We start from the raw sequence: 15,446 nt of genomic DNA on the forward strand, positions 1-15,446 counted from the left end.
TTGGTGACCGCCATTACCCTCAATTAACCTTTATTCTGTCGGAGAGGAAAACACAGGCTCCGCAGCACTGCCTACGGGAGAAGGCATGAGAGAAGGCACAGGGTGGGGATGGTGGGCTTGAGCTGCCCTGCTTTCCTGTCCTGTACCTCGGGACCACAGCCGTGGCTGACAGACCACACAGGCTCCTGCGAAGGAGGACGGTGCTGTGCTCGTGGGACACCTGGCCCGGCCCGGCACTGCTCCCAGGAGCCTCTCCAGCGCCGGTTCGGGGTCTCTTCCGACAGCGCGGCTACGCCAGCAGCTCCTGCCCGAGAGTCAGCCCTGCCCGCTGGACACAGGAGCCGCCACCTTGGCCAGCCGCACGCACGTGTGAGGACAGCGGGGAGCAGGGCGCCAGCCGCAGACGCTGCTAGGAGACGTGTGCATGGTCAGGAGCTGCTCGGTCCGCTCGCTCCAGGGGCGCAGGCCCGGTCACTGCCTCCTGTAGGTCCTGCCGGGGCACTTGCTCTGGCCCCCCTTTGGGGTGGGGATCTTGCTTCCAGCCTTCGGTCCCGAGATCCCCAGCTTGGCCACGTCTGGGCCTCTGCCTGCGGTGGACAGAACAGAGCACAGGCACTGTGAGGAGATGGACGCCTGAGTGGGAGCACCGGCACCTGACGGCACGGGGGTGGGGGGAGGACCGCAGGAGGGTGGGACTGAGCTGGCCTGCCCGTGGGGGGTCGGTGGAGGACAGCGGTCACTGGTGATGACCTCAGGTGGCTGCTGCAGATGCACAGGGATGGCAGGAGAGGAAGCACCAGGAGCTCAGAGGAAACGGCGCTGGCGGTCGGAGAGACCGAGCTGTTTGCCACTTTTGGCTTCGATAGTTCAGCTCCAGCAACGGAGAATGAGCAGCCATGTGGCTGGGGCTTCCTCCCTGGAGCATGACCTTGGCCCCCCCCCCCCCCCCCCCCTTGTGTCCTGGTTTACAGGACGGTATGGGACCAGGGTGTGCAGCCTGCTCAGCACCTGGCACAGACACACACTCGCTGCTTACGCCCGTCCTCTCGCTCAGGGCCTGCAGTAGGAGTGCAGCCGGGCCTCGCGGCCAGAGAGTCTTCTAGTGAAAAGCATTCCGGGTCTGACTTAAGCCACTGCCTAAGGACCTGGCGCCGGACGGAAAGCCGCTCTGGCTGCATAGCCGTGGCAGAGGCGGGGCTGCGCTCACCCTGTGGCAGAGCCGGAGCCTTGAAGAGCAGGCGCATCCGGCGCATATTCATCGCGCAGCCCACGGGGCCCATCAGGTGCACTTTCCACGCCTGCAACGAGAGGCCACGGTGACCAGGAGGCCGGCCTCCGCCGCTGACCCAGACCAGGCCTCGCATTAGAGACGGCCTGAGGCGCCGCGCAGCGGGGGTCTGTGGCCTCCGAGTGCTCTGTGCACGGCTCCTCGGGGCTCAGCCCACCGCCCACGGCCTCCGCAGGCGGCGCCCAGTGAGACGCCCAGGAGGGTGCGCGGAGGGTAAGTTCAGGGAGGGCATGGGGGGAGGGGGCCAGGTGGCCTGGAGCTGAGAGCAGGAGCACAGGAGCGCAGGGCAGCCTGGCTAACAGCCGCCGGGAAAGGCGATCCGTGCTCCGTCCTCGGCTGACAGAGCCAGCAGCCCCGCTGCCCTGGAGGGAGCTCGAAGCGGATCTCCCCTGTGGAGCCCTCCGGTGAGAACACGGCTCCCCCCCGGCCCCCGCCACCACCCGGGGGCCCCAAGAGAGGACCCGGCGGGTCCCCTGCAGCTCCTGAACTGCGGGTGCTAAGGGGCCTGTAAGCCGCGCAGCACGTCACCGCCTGGGCGGCACGGACGGGCGTGGAGAAAGCCATGGCTTCAGAGCGTGTGCTGAGAGCCGTCAGCTCACAGTGTGGGGAGAGAAGTCAGGAACACGGGGCTGCGGCCCATGTCTGCGGGCTCGGAGCGGGGAGGGAGGCCTGACTCGCTCCACCTGTGCAGCGTGGCTGCACGGGGAGGGAGGAGCACTGGCAGCGGCAGGAAGCAGACTCTCCAAGCCCGGCCGCTGGCTCTCCTTCATGAGTCAAAAGGGACCAGAGTGTGGCAGAGAGAGGCCACACCACCAGACAGGGCCCCAGGCAGGGCACAGACGGGACGGGCGCACCTGTCCCCGGTCTGAGCCTCTCCCAGCGGAAGGACACGGACGGCACCAGACAGACGCTGCCCAGACCCGTGCGGCCCCGCAGCCTCACCTCCTCTCCGGGGGCGAAGTTCTCGTGGCACAGAGGGCACCGGTTGGCCAGCTTCTCTGGTTTGGCAGCTGGAATGGTATGAGCGAGACAAGATTCAGTTGCCCTGTGGGTCGTGGGTGAGGCAGGGAGCCAGGGTGCCGGCCTCCCTGCAGCCCGGGGCCTGGCCCGAGGGGCACTCACGGTGGCAGTCCTTGGACTTGACGTGCCTGGGCAGCTCCTCTTTGGGGACAGCCTCGCTGCAGCGGTAGCACCTCCCGAACCCGTCCCTCTTGTCGCACTCCGTCAGCAGGTGCTCCGTCAGGCTGGCGATCTCCACCACCTGCAGCGGAAGCGCAGGACAAAGCCGGCAGCTGCGGGCACCGGTGCAGCCCTGTGCGCGTCCGCCCCGGCCGCCGGCACCACCCGCGCTCAGGCCCGTGCCCAGGGTCATCTGAGTTCCCAGCCCGAGGGGAAGGACCCGCTGAGCGCGTGACGCCTTAGCACCCAGGAGCCCGCTCAGGACGGAGGGAGACGCGGCCGTCGAGCTGGTCTGGCCTGACCTGACCTGTTGCCGTGGCCACCCCGCCCCGCCTGGCCGGACCTGACCTGTCTGCGGTGGCCTCCCCGTCTCGCCTGGCCGGAACTGACCTGTCTGGGGTGGCCTCCCCGTCTCGCCTGGCCGGAACTGACCTGTCTGCAGTGGCCGCCCCGCCTGGCCGGACCTGACCTGTTGCGGTGGCCTTCCCGCCCCTCCTGGCCGGACCTGACCTGTCCCAGTGGCCGTCCCACCCCGCCTGGCCGGACCTGACCTGTCCCAGTGACCGCCCCGCCCCGCCTGGCCGGGCCTGACCTGTCTGCGGTGGCCGCCCCGCCCTGCCTGGCCGGGCCTGACCTGTCTGCAGTGGCCGCAGCGGGTCAGCATGAGGCAGTGCTTCCAGTAGTGCAGGTCCAGGCCCTCCTCCGTGAAGGACGAGCTCCGCTCCCCGCAGAAGATGCACAGGCTGCAGAGGGAGGGGCGTGAGGCTGGGGGCCTCGGTGGCTGTCTGTGCCGCCCGCAGGCAGCCGGAGGCGGTGGAGGGCCTCCAGTGAGGGGTGGGGCGCTGGGGGCTCCTGTTAAACTGCCCTGAAGGGGCTCCACGGAGGGAGTCAGGGTGTCAGCTTCCCCAGGACCCCTTCCAGCAGAAAGGACGCCAAGTCAACAGAGGCAGAGACATGCCTGGCTCGGTGCAGACCGGCCGCACCGCCGGGGAGCCCTGCGGGACCCTGTGAGCCGGGACCAGCACTTGGGACCCACGGGCCGCCCCTGCCTGGCAGGGCCGAGGCTGACTGTGGGGCAGTACCAGCCTGAAGGTACTGGAAGGAGTGGCCTGTCTACCGGACCCAGCGAACGGGGGAAAGCAGCTCCAGGGGCAGCCTGTCCCCCCTCGCCACCCCCGGGGCGAGGGCAGCGAACGCACTTGTCCAGGCCCGGGCTCTCGGAACTCTCGGGGGCGCTGCTTGGGGCCGAGCACCTTCGGTCAGGGCCTGGGGATGACAGAGAAAGCAACTTCACTCGCTTTCCGTGGGAACTACTGTCAGTTTAGCAGCCGCTTTTAAAGTCGGTGACGTGTGGTGTGGAATGTGTTTAAACTGTCTCTGAAGGGACCTGCGGCAGAGGTCTCCCGCGGCCGCCGGCGCTCAGGGACAGCTGTGCAGGTGCGTCAGGCCGGCGCTCAGGGACAGCTGTGCAGGTGCGTCAGGCCGGCGCTCAGGGACAGCTGTGCAGGTGCGTCAGGCCGGCGCTCAGGGACAGCTGTGCAGGTGCGTCAGGCCGGCGCTCAGGGACAGCTGTGCAGGTGCGTCAGGCCGGCGCTCAGGGACAGCTGTGCAGGAGCGTCAGGCCGGCGCTCAGGGACAGCTGTGCAGGTGCGTCAGGCCGGCGCTCAGGGACAGCTGTGCGGGTGCGTCAGGCCGGCGCTCAGGGACAGCTGTGCAGGTGCGTCAGGCCGGCGCTCAGGGACAGCTGTGCAGGAGCGTCAGGCCGGCGCTCAGGGACAGCTGTGCAGAGCGTCAGGCCGGCGCTCAGGGACAGCTGTGCAGGTGCGTCAGGCCGGCGCTCAGGGACAGCTGTGCAGGTGCGTCAGGCCGGCGCTCAGGGACAGCTGTGCAGGTGCGTCAGGCCGGCGCTCAGGGACAGCTGTGCAGGTGCGTCAGGCCGGCGCTCAGGGACAGCTGTGCAGGTGCGTCTCGGTCCTGAAAGTGCTCATAATTTTTCTCTAAGTTCCTGCCGACACGGCGCTGCCCGCCCGCAACCACGGCAGCCTCGTCCTGCACAGGGCACCGCTCTGGAAAGAGGCTCCCCCACTCAAGCCCTGCAGCCCCCTCCCCGGCCTCCCTCCCGGGCCTGCAGCCCCCTCCCCCGGCCTCCCTCCCGGGCCTGCAGCCCCCTCCCCCGGCCTCCCTCCAGGGCCTGCAGCCCCCTCCCCCCAGCCTCCCTCCAGGGCCTGCAGCCCCCTCCCCCCAGCCTCCCTCCAGGGCCTGCAGCCCCTTCCCTCCCCCCCCCCCCCCCGCCTCCCTCCCAGGCCTGCAGCCCACTCCCCCGGCCTCCCTCCAGGGCCTGCAGCCACCCCCCCCCCCGGCCTCCCTCCAGGGCCTGCAGCCCCCCCCCCCCCGCCTCCCTCCCGGGCCTGCAGCCCACTCCCCAGGCCTCCCTCCAGAGCCTGCAGCCTCCTCCCTCTGGCCTCCCTCCAGGGCCTGCAGCCCCCCCCCCCGGCCTCCCTCCCGGGCCCGCAGCCCCCCCCCCCGGCCTCCCTCCAGGGCCTGCAGCCCCCTCCCCCGGCCTCCCTCCAGGGCCTGCAGCCCCCTCCCCCGGCCTCCCTCCAGGGCCTGCCCAGGACTCCAGGGAAGCCCCTTTGTCAAGCCCCCCCTCCCCCAAATCACTCACCGGGGCTCTCAGAGCACAGGCTCCCGGCCTTCCCGGGCCCTGCTCCACAGCCCTTCAGTCGGCTCCCAGGGCACGCGTGCACCTGCCCGCCAGCCTGCCCCGCTGTCTGCCTCCAATATGCTCCCTCCGGGCCCAGGCCTGGGCGGTCTCTGTGCCAGGAGCCCCGGGCGAGCCTTCCGCCTGGCCCTGCCGCTCACTCGGCGCCTCTGCCCAGGCCTCTAAGCCCTCCTCTCCTCTCAGTAGCGGCCCTCCCGCTCTCCCCACTCCTGCCCTGCACGGCTCTGCCTCGGTCAAGTGTCCTCAGCTGTCCAGCCCCTCAGGCCTCAAAGCCTGGGCAGGCAGGTGCTTCTCTCCCCACCCCTCCCTGCAGAGCCTCCAGCAGACACACCAGCGCCCCGGGGGCTCGCTCACCCTCGCCCTCCCCTCCTCTTTGAAGGGGCTCTGGCCCCTCCTGACCGAGCCCAGCCTCGGCAGCACCCCGCCCGGCTCACAAGAGCATGCCGGCGAGCTGAGGAGGGTCCTTCCGTTCATCCCGGTAAAGCTGAGGAGCGTGTGCAGAAGCCGAGAAACTCAACATGTGCCACGGGTCTGCGTCTGAATCCACGGTCACAGGGCTCCAACCCAGAGCCCAGGGTTAGACCCTGTGAGCCCGGCCCACCTGGCCCCCAGCAACTCATGAACCCACCTCGAACCTCAGGCCTATGTGGACCCGGGCCCACCTGGCCCTGGCCGCACTGACCCCGCTCACCTGGGCCCCGGCCGCACTGCCCCTGCTCACCTGGGCCCCAGCCGCACTGACCCCGCTCACCTGGGCCCCGGCCGCACTGCCCCTGCTCACCTGGGCCCCAGCCGCACTGACCCCGCTCACCTGGGCCCCGGCCTCACCGACCCCGCTCACCTGGCCCCGGCCGCACTGACCCCACTGACCCCGCTCACCTGGGCCCCGGCCGCACTGACCCCGCTCACCTGGGCCCCGGCCTCACTGACCCCACTGACCCCGCTCACCTGGCCCCCAGCCGCACTGACCCCACTGACCCCGCTCACCTGGCCCCGGCCTCACTGCCCCCGCTCACCTGGGCCCCGGCCTCACTGACCCCGCTCACCTGGGCCCCGGCCGCACTGACCCCGCTCACCTGGCCCCGGCCGCACTGACCCCGCTCACCTGGCCCCGGCCTCACTGCCCCCGCTCACCTGGGCCCCGGCCTCACTGACCCCGCTCACCTGGGCCCGGCCGCACTGACCCCACTGACCCCGCTCACCTGGGCCCCGGCCGCACTGACCCCGCTCACCTGGGCCCCGGCCGCACTGACCCCGCTCACCTGGGCCCCGGCCGCACCGACCCCGCCCACCTGGGCCCCGGCCGCACCGACCCCGCTCACCTGGCCCCTGCCGCAGCCCCACTGACCCCGCTCACCTGGCCCCCGGCCTCACTGACCCGCTCACCTGGGCCCCGGCCTCACTGACCCGCTCACCTGGGCCCCGGCCGCACTGACCCGCTCACCTGGCCCCCGGCCGCACTGACCCGCTCACCTGGCCCCCGGCCGCACTGCCCCCGCTCACCTGGCCCCCGGCCGCACTGGCCCCGCTCACCTGGCCCCCGGCCGCACTGACCCGCTCACCTGGGCCCCGGCCGCACTGCCCCCGCTCACCTGGCCCCCACCGCACTGACCCGCTCACCTGGGCCCCGGCCGCACTGACCCGCTCACCTGGCCCCCGGCCGCACTGCCCCCGCTCACCTGGCCCCCGGCCGCACTGACCCCGCTCACCTGGGCCCCGCCGCACTGACCTTGTTCACCTGGCCCCCACCGCACTGACCCGCTCACCTGGGCCCCGGCCGCACTGACCCCGCTCACCTGGCCCCCGGCCGCACTGACCCCGCTCACCTGGGCCCCGCCGCACTGACCTTGTTCACCTGGCCCCCGGCCGCACCGACCCCACTGACCCCGCCCACCTGGCCCCCGGCCGCACTGACCCCACTGACCCCGCTCACCTGGCCCCCGGCCGCACTGACCCGCTCACCTGGGCCCCGGCCGCACTGACCCGCTCACCTGGCCCCCGGCCGCACTGCCCCCGCTCACCTGGGCCCCGGCCGCACCGACCCTGCTCACCAGGCCCCGGCCTCACTGACCCTGCTCACCTGGGCCCCAGCCGCACCGACCCCGCTCACCTGGGCCTCGGCCTGCATGTCCTTCAGGGCGGCCAGCTGCCCCTGCAGAGCTTTGATTTCCTCCTCCTTCTGTCTCTCTGCCTCCTCCGTGGCTGCTCTCCCCTGTGCCTGTGTGAACACGGCGTCCGTTAGAAGGGCTTGTGGAATCGCCATTGAATTGGGAGACGAGTGACACGCTGAGTCGTCGCTAAGACCAGCCGGGGGAGGGAGAAAGGCCAGCTCCGGCCGATGTCAGGGCTGCTTCCCTGTGGCCCAGACGCAGTCTCATGCCGCTCTCTCCAGGTGGGGGACGGCCTGGCGGGCACGAGGGCGGGCGGGGCTCGGCGGCGCCTGCACTCCCACCGGCTTAGTGCCTGTCTGACCTCCTCCTCCGCAGGACCAGACCGGACTCCCACTTCCACGCACCTTGACCTCAGAGTCTGTGGGTCTGCCGTCGATTTTCGCAAAGCCCTCGAAGATGGTTTTTAGGAGGATGTTCTTGCGTGAGGTGCTGTCGTCGGGGGGCAGGTACCCGAGCACGTCGGCGCGGTGCTGCTGGTACAGGTCCAGGATCACGCAGACCGCCATCTCCCGCACCTGGTACACCCGGTGCTCCAGGGCCCGCACTGCAAACTGACGGAGAGGCCGGTCCGTGTCACCCCGAGAGCAGGGGGAGAAGGGCTCCGGGGTGAGGCGGCGCCCTCTGCCTGGCGCCCTCGGCGGCGGCCTCACGCAGGCACACGGCCTGGGACGGACGCAGAGCTGGTTCTGCTTCTGCTCTTGTCCACTCGCTGTGTTCATTTTTGCTTTCAGTGCACCTTTCCCTACACCCGACATGCGCATCAAACTGCTTACGTAGGCGAGGAGGGCCGGCTCCAGGCTCCCGTCTGGGCTATCAGGGTCACAGGTCCTGCTTCCAGCAATAAAGCGCTGGCCTCCCGGCGACAGGCTCCGCGCTTCCTGAGGCGGCGCAGGGAGGGCCTGCCTGCGCCTTCCCCTCGCAGTGCACACCCCGAGTCTGTCCCACACGTGTCGCAAGGCATCGGTCCCACTCAGCCGGGCACTCCCGCTTACCTTCATCACGTTGTCCACGGTGAAGCCCGTGCTGTCGGTGCCCAGGTCTCGCAGCAGCCGGGCCAGCAGCGCCACCTGGCTGAGGGCCAGGTGCACCGACGCGTTGGCCTTCAGGGGCTGCACCAGGTAGGATGGCACCATCTGCAGGGACCGCACTTCCTTGCACAGCGCCATCTCCTGGAAGAGCCACATGGTTAGCCATCGCTCTGAACATGCTCCCTCTGACAGGACCCTCAGTCACCAGGAAGGAAGAGTCATCAAACACGGCAGTGAGCCGAAACCGGTTTGGCTCAATGGATAGAGCGTCGGCCTGGGGACTGAAGGGTCCCGGGTTCGATTCCGGTCAAGGGCATGTACCTTGGTTGTGGGCATATACCCAGTAGGGGGTGTGCAAGAGGCAGCTGATTGATGACTCTCTCTCATCAATGTTTCTAACTCTTTATTTCTCTCCCTCCTCTCTGTACAAAATCAATAACATATATACATATAAAAAACATGGCAGTGACATGGGTGGGAGATCACTGTCCCTAAGCTCACACGCGTGTAAGACACGGGAACGAGTAGAGCAAACCCAAAGGGGAGAAGAATGAGGCCTGGAGTTTAGTGGGAGCCTCAGAGAATGCTGACCGAGACCAGGCTTCTCCCCTCGGAATTCCCCAGGCACCGCCACATTTACACCTTCGCAGGTAAGCGCTTCTGAAGTCAAGGTTACAGAGACATGACCATCACCGAGTTACCCAGAGCAGAGAAGACGAGGGAAAACACTGAGAGGCCAGCGGAAGGCAGTTGGTGCTCAGAAGCTGCAGAGCCCAGTGTGAATACCCTCTGCCTCCCACAGCTCCCTGTGCCTGGCCTGCACCGCTCAGCAGCCAGACGCTCCTCAGCGACAGGCAGATGCCCCGGCTGGGAGCTCAGGGCCGCCCCGGCCGCATGCAGAGCCTGGGCCCAGCGAGGTGTCAGCGCCCCGACACTCAGAGCCAACGGGCTCAACCCTCCAAAGGGGACGTGTCCACCCTCAGCACGTCCCCCGCCCCCTCCCCCAGCGCCGCAGGAGGCACCGCAGCCGGAGGATGCCTGTTCGCACCTGCGCTCAGTACCGCCCCCGTTTACCGACAGAAAGCTTACCGAGCCACAGGAAGCGGACTCCTCACAGGGGAGAGTGTCCGTGAGAAATACAGAGGCTCTGGGCCCCCTTCCAAGAAGGTGTGGGGCCACACATTGGGGATGGACATTTAGGAGATACCCAGGTGTTCTGAGGCCACACACAGGGCGGCGCCCGCCAGCTCAGCGCTCCCTCCCCTGGCCTGAGGCCGCACGCTCGCTCGTCCAGAGAGATGTTTCCATCAGGATGGGGACACATTTGCTATAGTTTTCTCCCGATTCAGTTGGTCACACGTTTTTATTTTAACGGTGAACAGCGTGTGTTGGATTAGAGAAACACTAGGAAAGCAGTGGCCTTTCTGTCAACAAAGGGTGTTCATGTCCGAGATAACACAGACCTTCGGAGCCGGGAAGCCAGGAGGGCCCTCAGGGGGAGGCAGGGCCGGAGCAGTGCGCCCGCCCTGCACACGGCCGCTGTACCTGGATGAAGTTGGAAGCCGAGGCCCGCAGGCGAGCGGAAGAGTCCCCGGTGCGGACGAGCAGCACGGGCACGGTCCTCTCCACGCAGTACGTCGTCTCCAGCTTGCTCAGCTTGTGCTTGGGGATGAACTGCGTGATGAGCATCTTCAGCACCTTCAGCGACGCCTGGAAGACCTGGGGCGGGAGGAGACGGCCTGTTCCGCCCGAGTCCCGCTAGGAGGGATGTGGACTTCCTGTCCGGGATAAACAGGAGCCCCATGCCGTGCCTTCTGAACGCGGAGACCCTTGCTCTCACTTCCTGGTGCCAAGCACTCGATAGCCCGTGCCCCGGCACAGAGCCCCCCAAGCTGGGAAGCTCCCGCGCAGATGGCGGTGCACCCCGGGGCACTCACCTGGAGGCCTCTCAGAGTCAGTAAGCTCAACAGTCACTCCCCGCCCCTGGCCCGGATGCCCGGGAGCCCTGGAGCCCAGGCCCCTGCCCGGCTCTGAAGAGCGCAGGGGGTGTTCAGGCCAGTGTGAGTGTCAGAGGGACAGGTGCCCGGCGTGCGGGCATCCCTGAGGGCGAGGGACTCACCGGGGTCACGATGTCCCGGAGGGACCTCCGGGTGAGGAAGACGGCCGCGCGCAGCAGGCCCTTCAGCTCCTCCTTCGGGGTCCCGGTGGGCGTGTCCACCAGCTGCTGGTACAGGGTGAGCAGGGCTTCCTCCCGGAAGGACCACACCTTGGAATAGGCCTTCGCCACCTGCGGGCGGAGCCTGCTTACTCCCTGGTGTCAGCGACCTCGCCACCCAGCACTGTCCACCCGAGCCTTTGTTTCAAGTGGAAAAAACACCTTTTCCAAAGCCAGGCCCTGCAGAGTGTGCCCTGGGCATCAGAGAACCGCTTTCTGTGGGAAACCTAAGGCTGCTGAGCCTGGCGCGTGCTCTGGCAGGGAGCAGGGACACGGCTGGGCTCCCTAAGCCAGGCACGTACTGCCTGCCCCGCTCTGTCCTCCCGGGACGGCTGGTGGCACAGGGAGCGGGTTCACAGCCAGCTCCGAGCTCTGGGACACAGTTTTGAGTCTCTCGCTTTCCTTTCCTTGTTTCACTCGCTGAGTAATCAGCACAAGACTCCCTCTTCCTCTCCTCCCTGCCCCCCTTCTTCCCTCCCTCCCCCAGGGAAGAATTCGGGCAGGTCCCAAGGGTGCAGACGTGCCATCAGAGACGAGCTGAGCCCGTCCACAGCCTCGGACCCCCGGTACTGGGCGTGATACGTAAGCTGGACGGCGAGGGGGCTGCTGGGAAAGCCATGGTGGGTCTGGAGCCTGGTGTGGGAGGAGGCTCTACGGAGCCCGGACCAATGGCCACGGAGGGTCCCGCAAACGAGCCCGGAACACGAATGACCACGGGAAGTGGCCTCCACAGATACGGCAGGTGGTCAGGCTCTTGGAGAAAGAGGGTCATGCTGGGAAAAGGGGCGGCAGCAGGGAAGGAGGGAGACCAGCCCTGCCCGGTGTGGCTCAGTGGATAGAGTGTCGGCCTGCAAACTGAAAGGCCCTAGATTAAATTCCAGTCCAGGGCATGTATCTTGGTTGCGGGCACATCCCCAGTGGGGGGTGTGCAGGAGGCAACTGATCAATGTTTCTCTCTCATTGATGCTTCTGACTCTCTACCCTTCTTCCTTCCTCTCAGTAAAAAATCAATAAAATATATTAAAAAAAAAAAAAAAAAAAAGGAGGGAGACCGAATACTTGATGGGCTGAGTCCATAAAAAGCCGCAGGCAGGATTCTGCGGGCATGAGCGGGGCCGAGAGGACAGGACACTGTGGCTGTCACTCCTTCACTCATGAGGTTGCTGTGCACTTGCGCGCACGCTCCCACACGCTCCCACATGCACACCCCCCTCTCCCTTCTCCCCCCCCCCCCCCCCGGGCTTCCTCTTACCAGGCCTTCCCCCAGCACCTCGATGGCAGGGCTGGCTTCCCGCAGGGCCTTCTCCGTGAGGGGCTCAGGCTCGCCGGCCGCAGCCGCTCGGGAGGCCTCGCTGGCGTCCAGGTCCCGCGTCTCCGGCTCCTCAGCTGCCCCGGGCTGCTTGTGGACAGCGGGCAGGGGGCGCTCGTCATAGGGCACGGCCTCGGGCTGCAGGGGAGGAAGGGGCTGCAGAGCTCCCGCGTGGACCCCGACCGCCACCCGTCTACGCAGCCGGCTCAGCGCCGTGGCCTTCCCAGGCTGAGTGAGGGCACGTGCTGAATCTCATGTCGTCAGAACACACTGTACGACAGCAGGCGCTGACAAAACGCAATGAGGGTTCCTCCCCCTTCCCCCCTCCCCCATCGCAGCCTAATGAAAAGCGATGCCAGTGCTGCCTCCTACCCTTTGCCTCCAGCGGGTCAGCTCAACGGGCAAGCAGGCTGTTTCCCTAGTCACGGCTGGGATGTGTCCCCCCTGAGCTCCGTGCCCACTGTCCAGTGGCCCCCATGTTTCCTGCACAGGCGTGGGCTCTCCTGAGCCGGCCGGGAGACGGACATGCAGACAAGTCCACGTGACGCGGACTTTAGGTGAGTGAGGCCCTGCTCGGACAGCACCCCCTGCAGGCGCCTGGCCCGCTTCGGAGTGACCTCCCGCCACGGGACCGGGTACGCACGCGGGCCTTGCCGGCAGAGTGAGGGGAGGACAGCTGCTGGTCCGAGGAGCAGGGCTGGGAAGACACGTCCAGGGAGTTGGACGAGGGCTGCTCCAGGAGGTTGTCTGTCGCTCTGTCTTCCTGAGGGGGCAGCAGCTGGTAGGAACTGCTGGACTGGGTGAGGGGCTGCGGCGGCAGATCCAACGGCCGTGGCACCAGCTCCGCGTTCACGAGGCTGTGCAGCTCCAGCTGTGAGTACACGCGGGCGCGGTACTCCTCCATCTGCCGCTTCTTGTGCTTGGCCAGGTCGTAGTCCTCCTTCTCCACCGCACAGCGCTTCTCCACCTCGTAGCGCCCCAGCCGCTCCCCGACCTGCGTGTGCACAACACCGTCTCCGCGCTCCGCCGCCCACGCAGACAGCGGTCGGCATGCTCACTGGATGGCGCGCTGGCCACTCCCGTGACCTGTGGGGACCGGGACCCGGGAGCCGCGGGAGGCACAGCCACGCCCTGCAGAGCGAGTGCTGCCTGTGGCCGCCTGAGGAACCCCGTGAGAGCAGGACGTCCAACTCGTCTGTGGTGTGTCCCTCTGGCATCGGGGGACTCAGGAGGGGCGCCCAGGCGCACGGGGCGCCCGCGGAGCGTACCTTCTGCAGGTCGGCGATGGCCTGCTTCAGCTTCTTGGCGTAGTCGTAGCGCTCCTGCTGCACCGCGTCACGCTTCCTCTCGTCTAACTTGCGTATGATCTGCGCGACCTCTGGGTCTTGGTACATATCGAAAGCTAAGTCGTCTAGTGGGGAGATGTAGTCAGACTTCCTGCGGGAAGAGGGGGGCACCTCAGAGCCAGGTCCCCGGGGGAGGCGGGGAGGGCCCGGCGCAGCGCTGAGAAAGGCGGCGGGGCGAACGGCCAGCCCGGCTCCTGGAGGTGCTGCCCAAGGGGTCAGTGCGGCCGCACAGCTCACACCGGGTCCGTATCCAAGGTCACGCACTGGGCATCCTCGGCCCTCCCAACTCCCCTCACACCCTGTGCTGGCCATGCCAGGCTCTCTCTAGGCTCGCGGACATGACAGCGATGTGGGGCAGAACCCAACCCAGACCAGTGCTGACCAGGCCTTCGCTGAGCCGGAGCCTGAGGGCCGGGCAGCCAGGCGTCCGCTCACACCAGCACCAGTGACCGGTGGGTGTGACGGCTGGCAGCTGCTTCTGCACTTTTACCTCAGAGGGCCCAGTGCTGCCTCGGCCTCCCGCCCGCAGATGAGAAACCCTTCGGGGGGCACGCATCTCGGCCGCACCACCGCTCTGACCAGGCATCCCTCTACTCTTTCTCCATTTCCCTGCAGGCGGCTCTAGTGCTGGCATTGACACTGACACTGACACTGACATTGACAGTCTAAGGTCGCAGCGGAACGGTAATAGAGGACACCAGCGACAGGAAATGGCACTATCAGCTTTGACTTCACATGTAGGCACTTTGTATGGTAACGGGTTCAGAGAGGACACGGGAGATGGCACCTCCCGAAGGACCAAGCCCCCATCCTGGGCCCCGCCGCCCTGAGCACGGCCAGTGGGGCCAGTGGTGGCTCTGTAGGGCCACCTTCTACTGTGCCCACAGGCCACCTATCGACTGCCACCAAGAGGCAGGTCTACGCCAGGTCTAAGTCCTCCACCTCAAAGTCCCAGAGATGGAGACAGAGGCCTCACTTCTTTTTTTTTTTTTTTTTTTTTTTTTTTTTTTTTATTTCTGAATATCAAAGGCAATTTTATTTATATTAACACATTACATTGTTACTGTGTGGATAAATGTGAAATGTGTTAGATTATTAAAAGCAGAACACTTACGTGTTCCATTAGTCACTGATTGAGCTGTGGAATTGAATTTACTGAAATCCACTAGGAAATAGCACTACAGGAAACTCCCCTCTCAAAGCCACTATGTCTTTTTTTTTTTTTTTTTTTTTTTTTAATTAATTAATTAATTTATTTTTTTACATATTTTAATGATTTTTTTTTGCCCCCCTCCCTCCCTCCCCCATAGCCCCTCCCTCCCCATAGTTTTATGTCCATTGGTTGTACTTATATGCATGTATACAAGTCCTTCGGTTGATCTATTATCTCCCCCAGATCCTCCTCCCCTCCCCGCTGTAATTTGACAATCTGCTTGTTGCTTTACGAGACAGAGGCCTCACTTCATGATAAAAATCTTATAAAGACAGTGAGGTCACATGACATCTGCCCAGGGCTCCAGGCCGTCCTGTCCTGGGGCGCCCTCCCCTTTCCCAGAACCCCGGAGGTCAGCCAGGACCGCAGCCAGTGGTCAGTGACGTTCGCCCTCAGCACCCACACGGCCCAGCCGCCTCAGGGTGAGGGCGTCAGGAAGGCCGCCGTGGGGCAGGGCGGCAGCCATGGGGCAAGGCGGCCTCTGCGGACAGCCAGGCTCATGGCCACACCCGGCGAGGCCCAGCTCCTGAGCGCCGCAGCCTCTGAATCTGTGCAAACGGCAGGTCCTGCCTCCGTGCAGCCCTGACCCTGCCTCCCTGTGGCTCTGCCTCCGTGTGGCCCTCACCCTGTCTCCCTGTGGCCCTGCCTCCGTGCAGCCCTGACCCTGCCTCCTGCCACACCCGCGTGCCTGCCTGCTCCTGCGGGTGCGGTTGGAGGAGCCCCTCCAGGGCTGTGTAACCCGCAGGCAGGCGGGCGGGCGGGCACTGAGGCCCCAGCAGAGGGAGAGCCACGTGCTGAGCGGGCCCGTAGCTCCCTGCTCTGAGCCACGCAGCTCCTTCCAGTGCGAGAGGCAGCGCAGCCAGCGCGCACCGCTGGCAGCGCGGAGCGGAGGGCTGTAGAACCGGACCTGAACAGCAGACGTGACACGTTTCTCACTTCCTTAGTCTCATGGCGGACGGACGGACGGACAGATGG

At 66.5% G+C, this 15,446-nt stretch overlaps 1 protein-coding gene across 1 annotated transcript in view; it reads right to left on the bottom strand.

The window, feature by feature from the left end:
* Window positions 1–15,446, bottom strand: part of CEP104 (centrosomal protein 104) — a 23,155-nt gene continuing 7,709 nt past the window's right edge. Inside the window, exons 7-21 of the mRNA XM_045570492.1 lie at window positions 13,181–13,349; window positions 12,556–12,906; window positions 11,856–12,050; window positions 10,508–10,675; window positions 9,934–10,107; window positions 8,353–8,529; window positions 7,705–7,911; window positions 7,300–7,407; window positions 4,477–4,533; window positions 3,667–3,788; window positions 3,102–3,210; window positions 2,411–2,549; window positions 2,231–2,298; window positions 1,208–1,298; window positions 1–587 (exon numbers count right to left, since the gene is read on the bottom strand). Of these exons, the coding sequence (XP_045426448.1) occupies window positions 472–587; window positions 1,208–1,298; window positions 2,231–2,298; window positions 2,411–2,549; window positions 3,102–3,210; window positions 3,667–3,788; window positions 4,477–4,533; window positions 7,300–7,407; window positions 7,705–7,911; window positions 8,353–8,529; window positions 9,934–10,107; window positions 10,508–10,675; window positions 11,856–12,050; window positions 12,556–12,906; window positions 13,181–13,349 (2,251 nt within the window). The 3' untranslated portion in view covers window positions 1–471. The remainder of the gene's footprint in view (window positions 588–1,207; window positions 1,299–2,230; window positions 2,299–2,410; window positions 2,550–3,101; window positions 3,211–3,666; window positions 3,789–4,476; window positions 4,534–7,299; window positions 7,408–7,704; window positions 7,912–8,352; window positions 8,530–9,933; window positions 10,108–10,507; window positions 10,676–11,855; window positions 12,051–12,555; window positions 12,907–13,180; window positions 13,350–15,446) is intronic.

Source organism: Pipistrellus kuhlii, unplaced genomic scaffold (assembly GCF_014108245.1).
Source record: "Pipistrellus kuhlii isolate mPipKuh1 unplaced genomic scaffold, mPipKuh1.p scaffold_m20_p_34, whole genome shotgun sequence".
Taxonomy (NCBI): Eukaryota; Metazoa; Chordata; class Mammalia; order Chiroptera; family Vespertilionidae; genus Pipistrellus; species Pipistrellus kuhlii.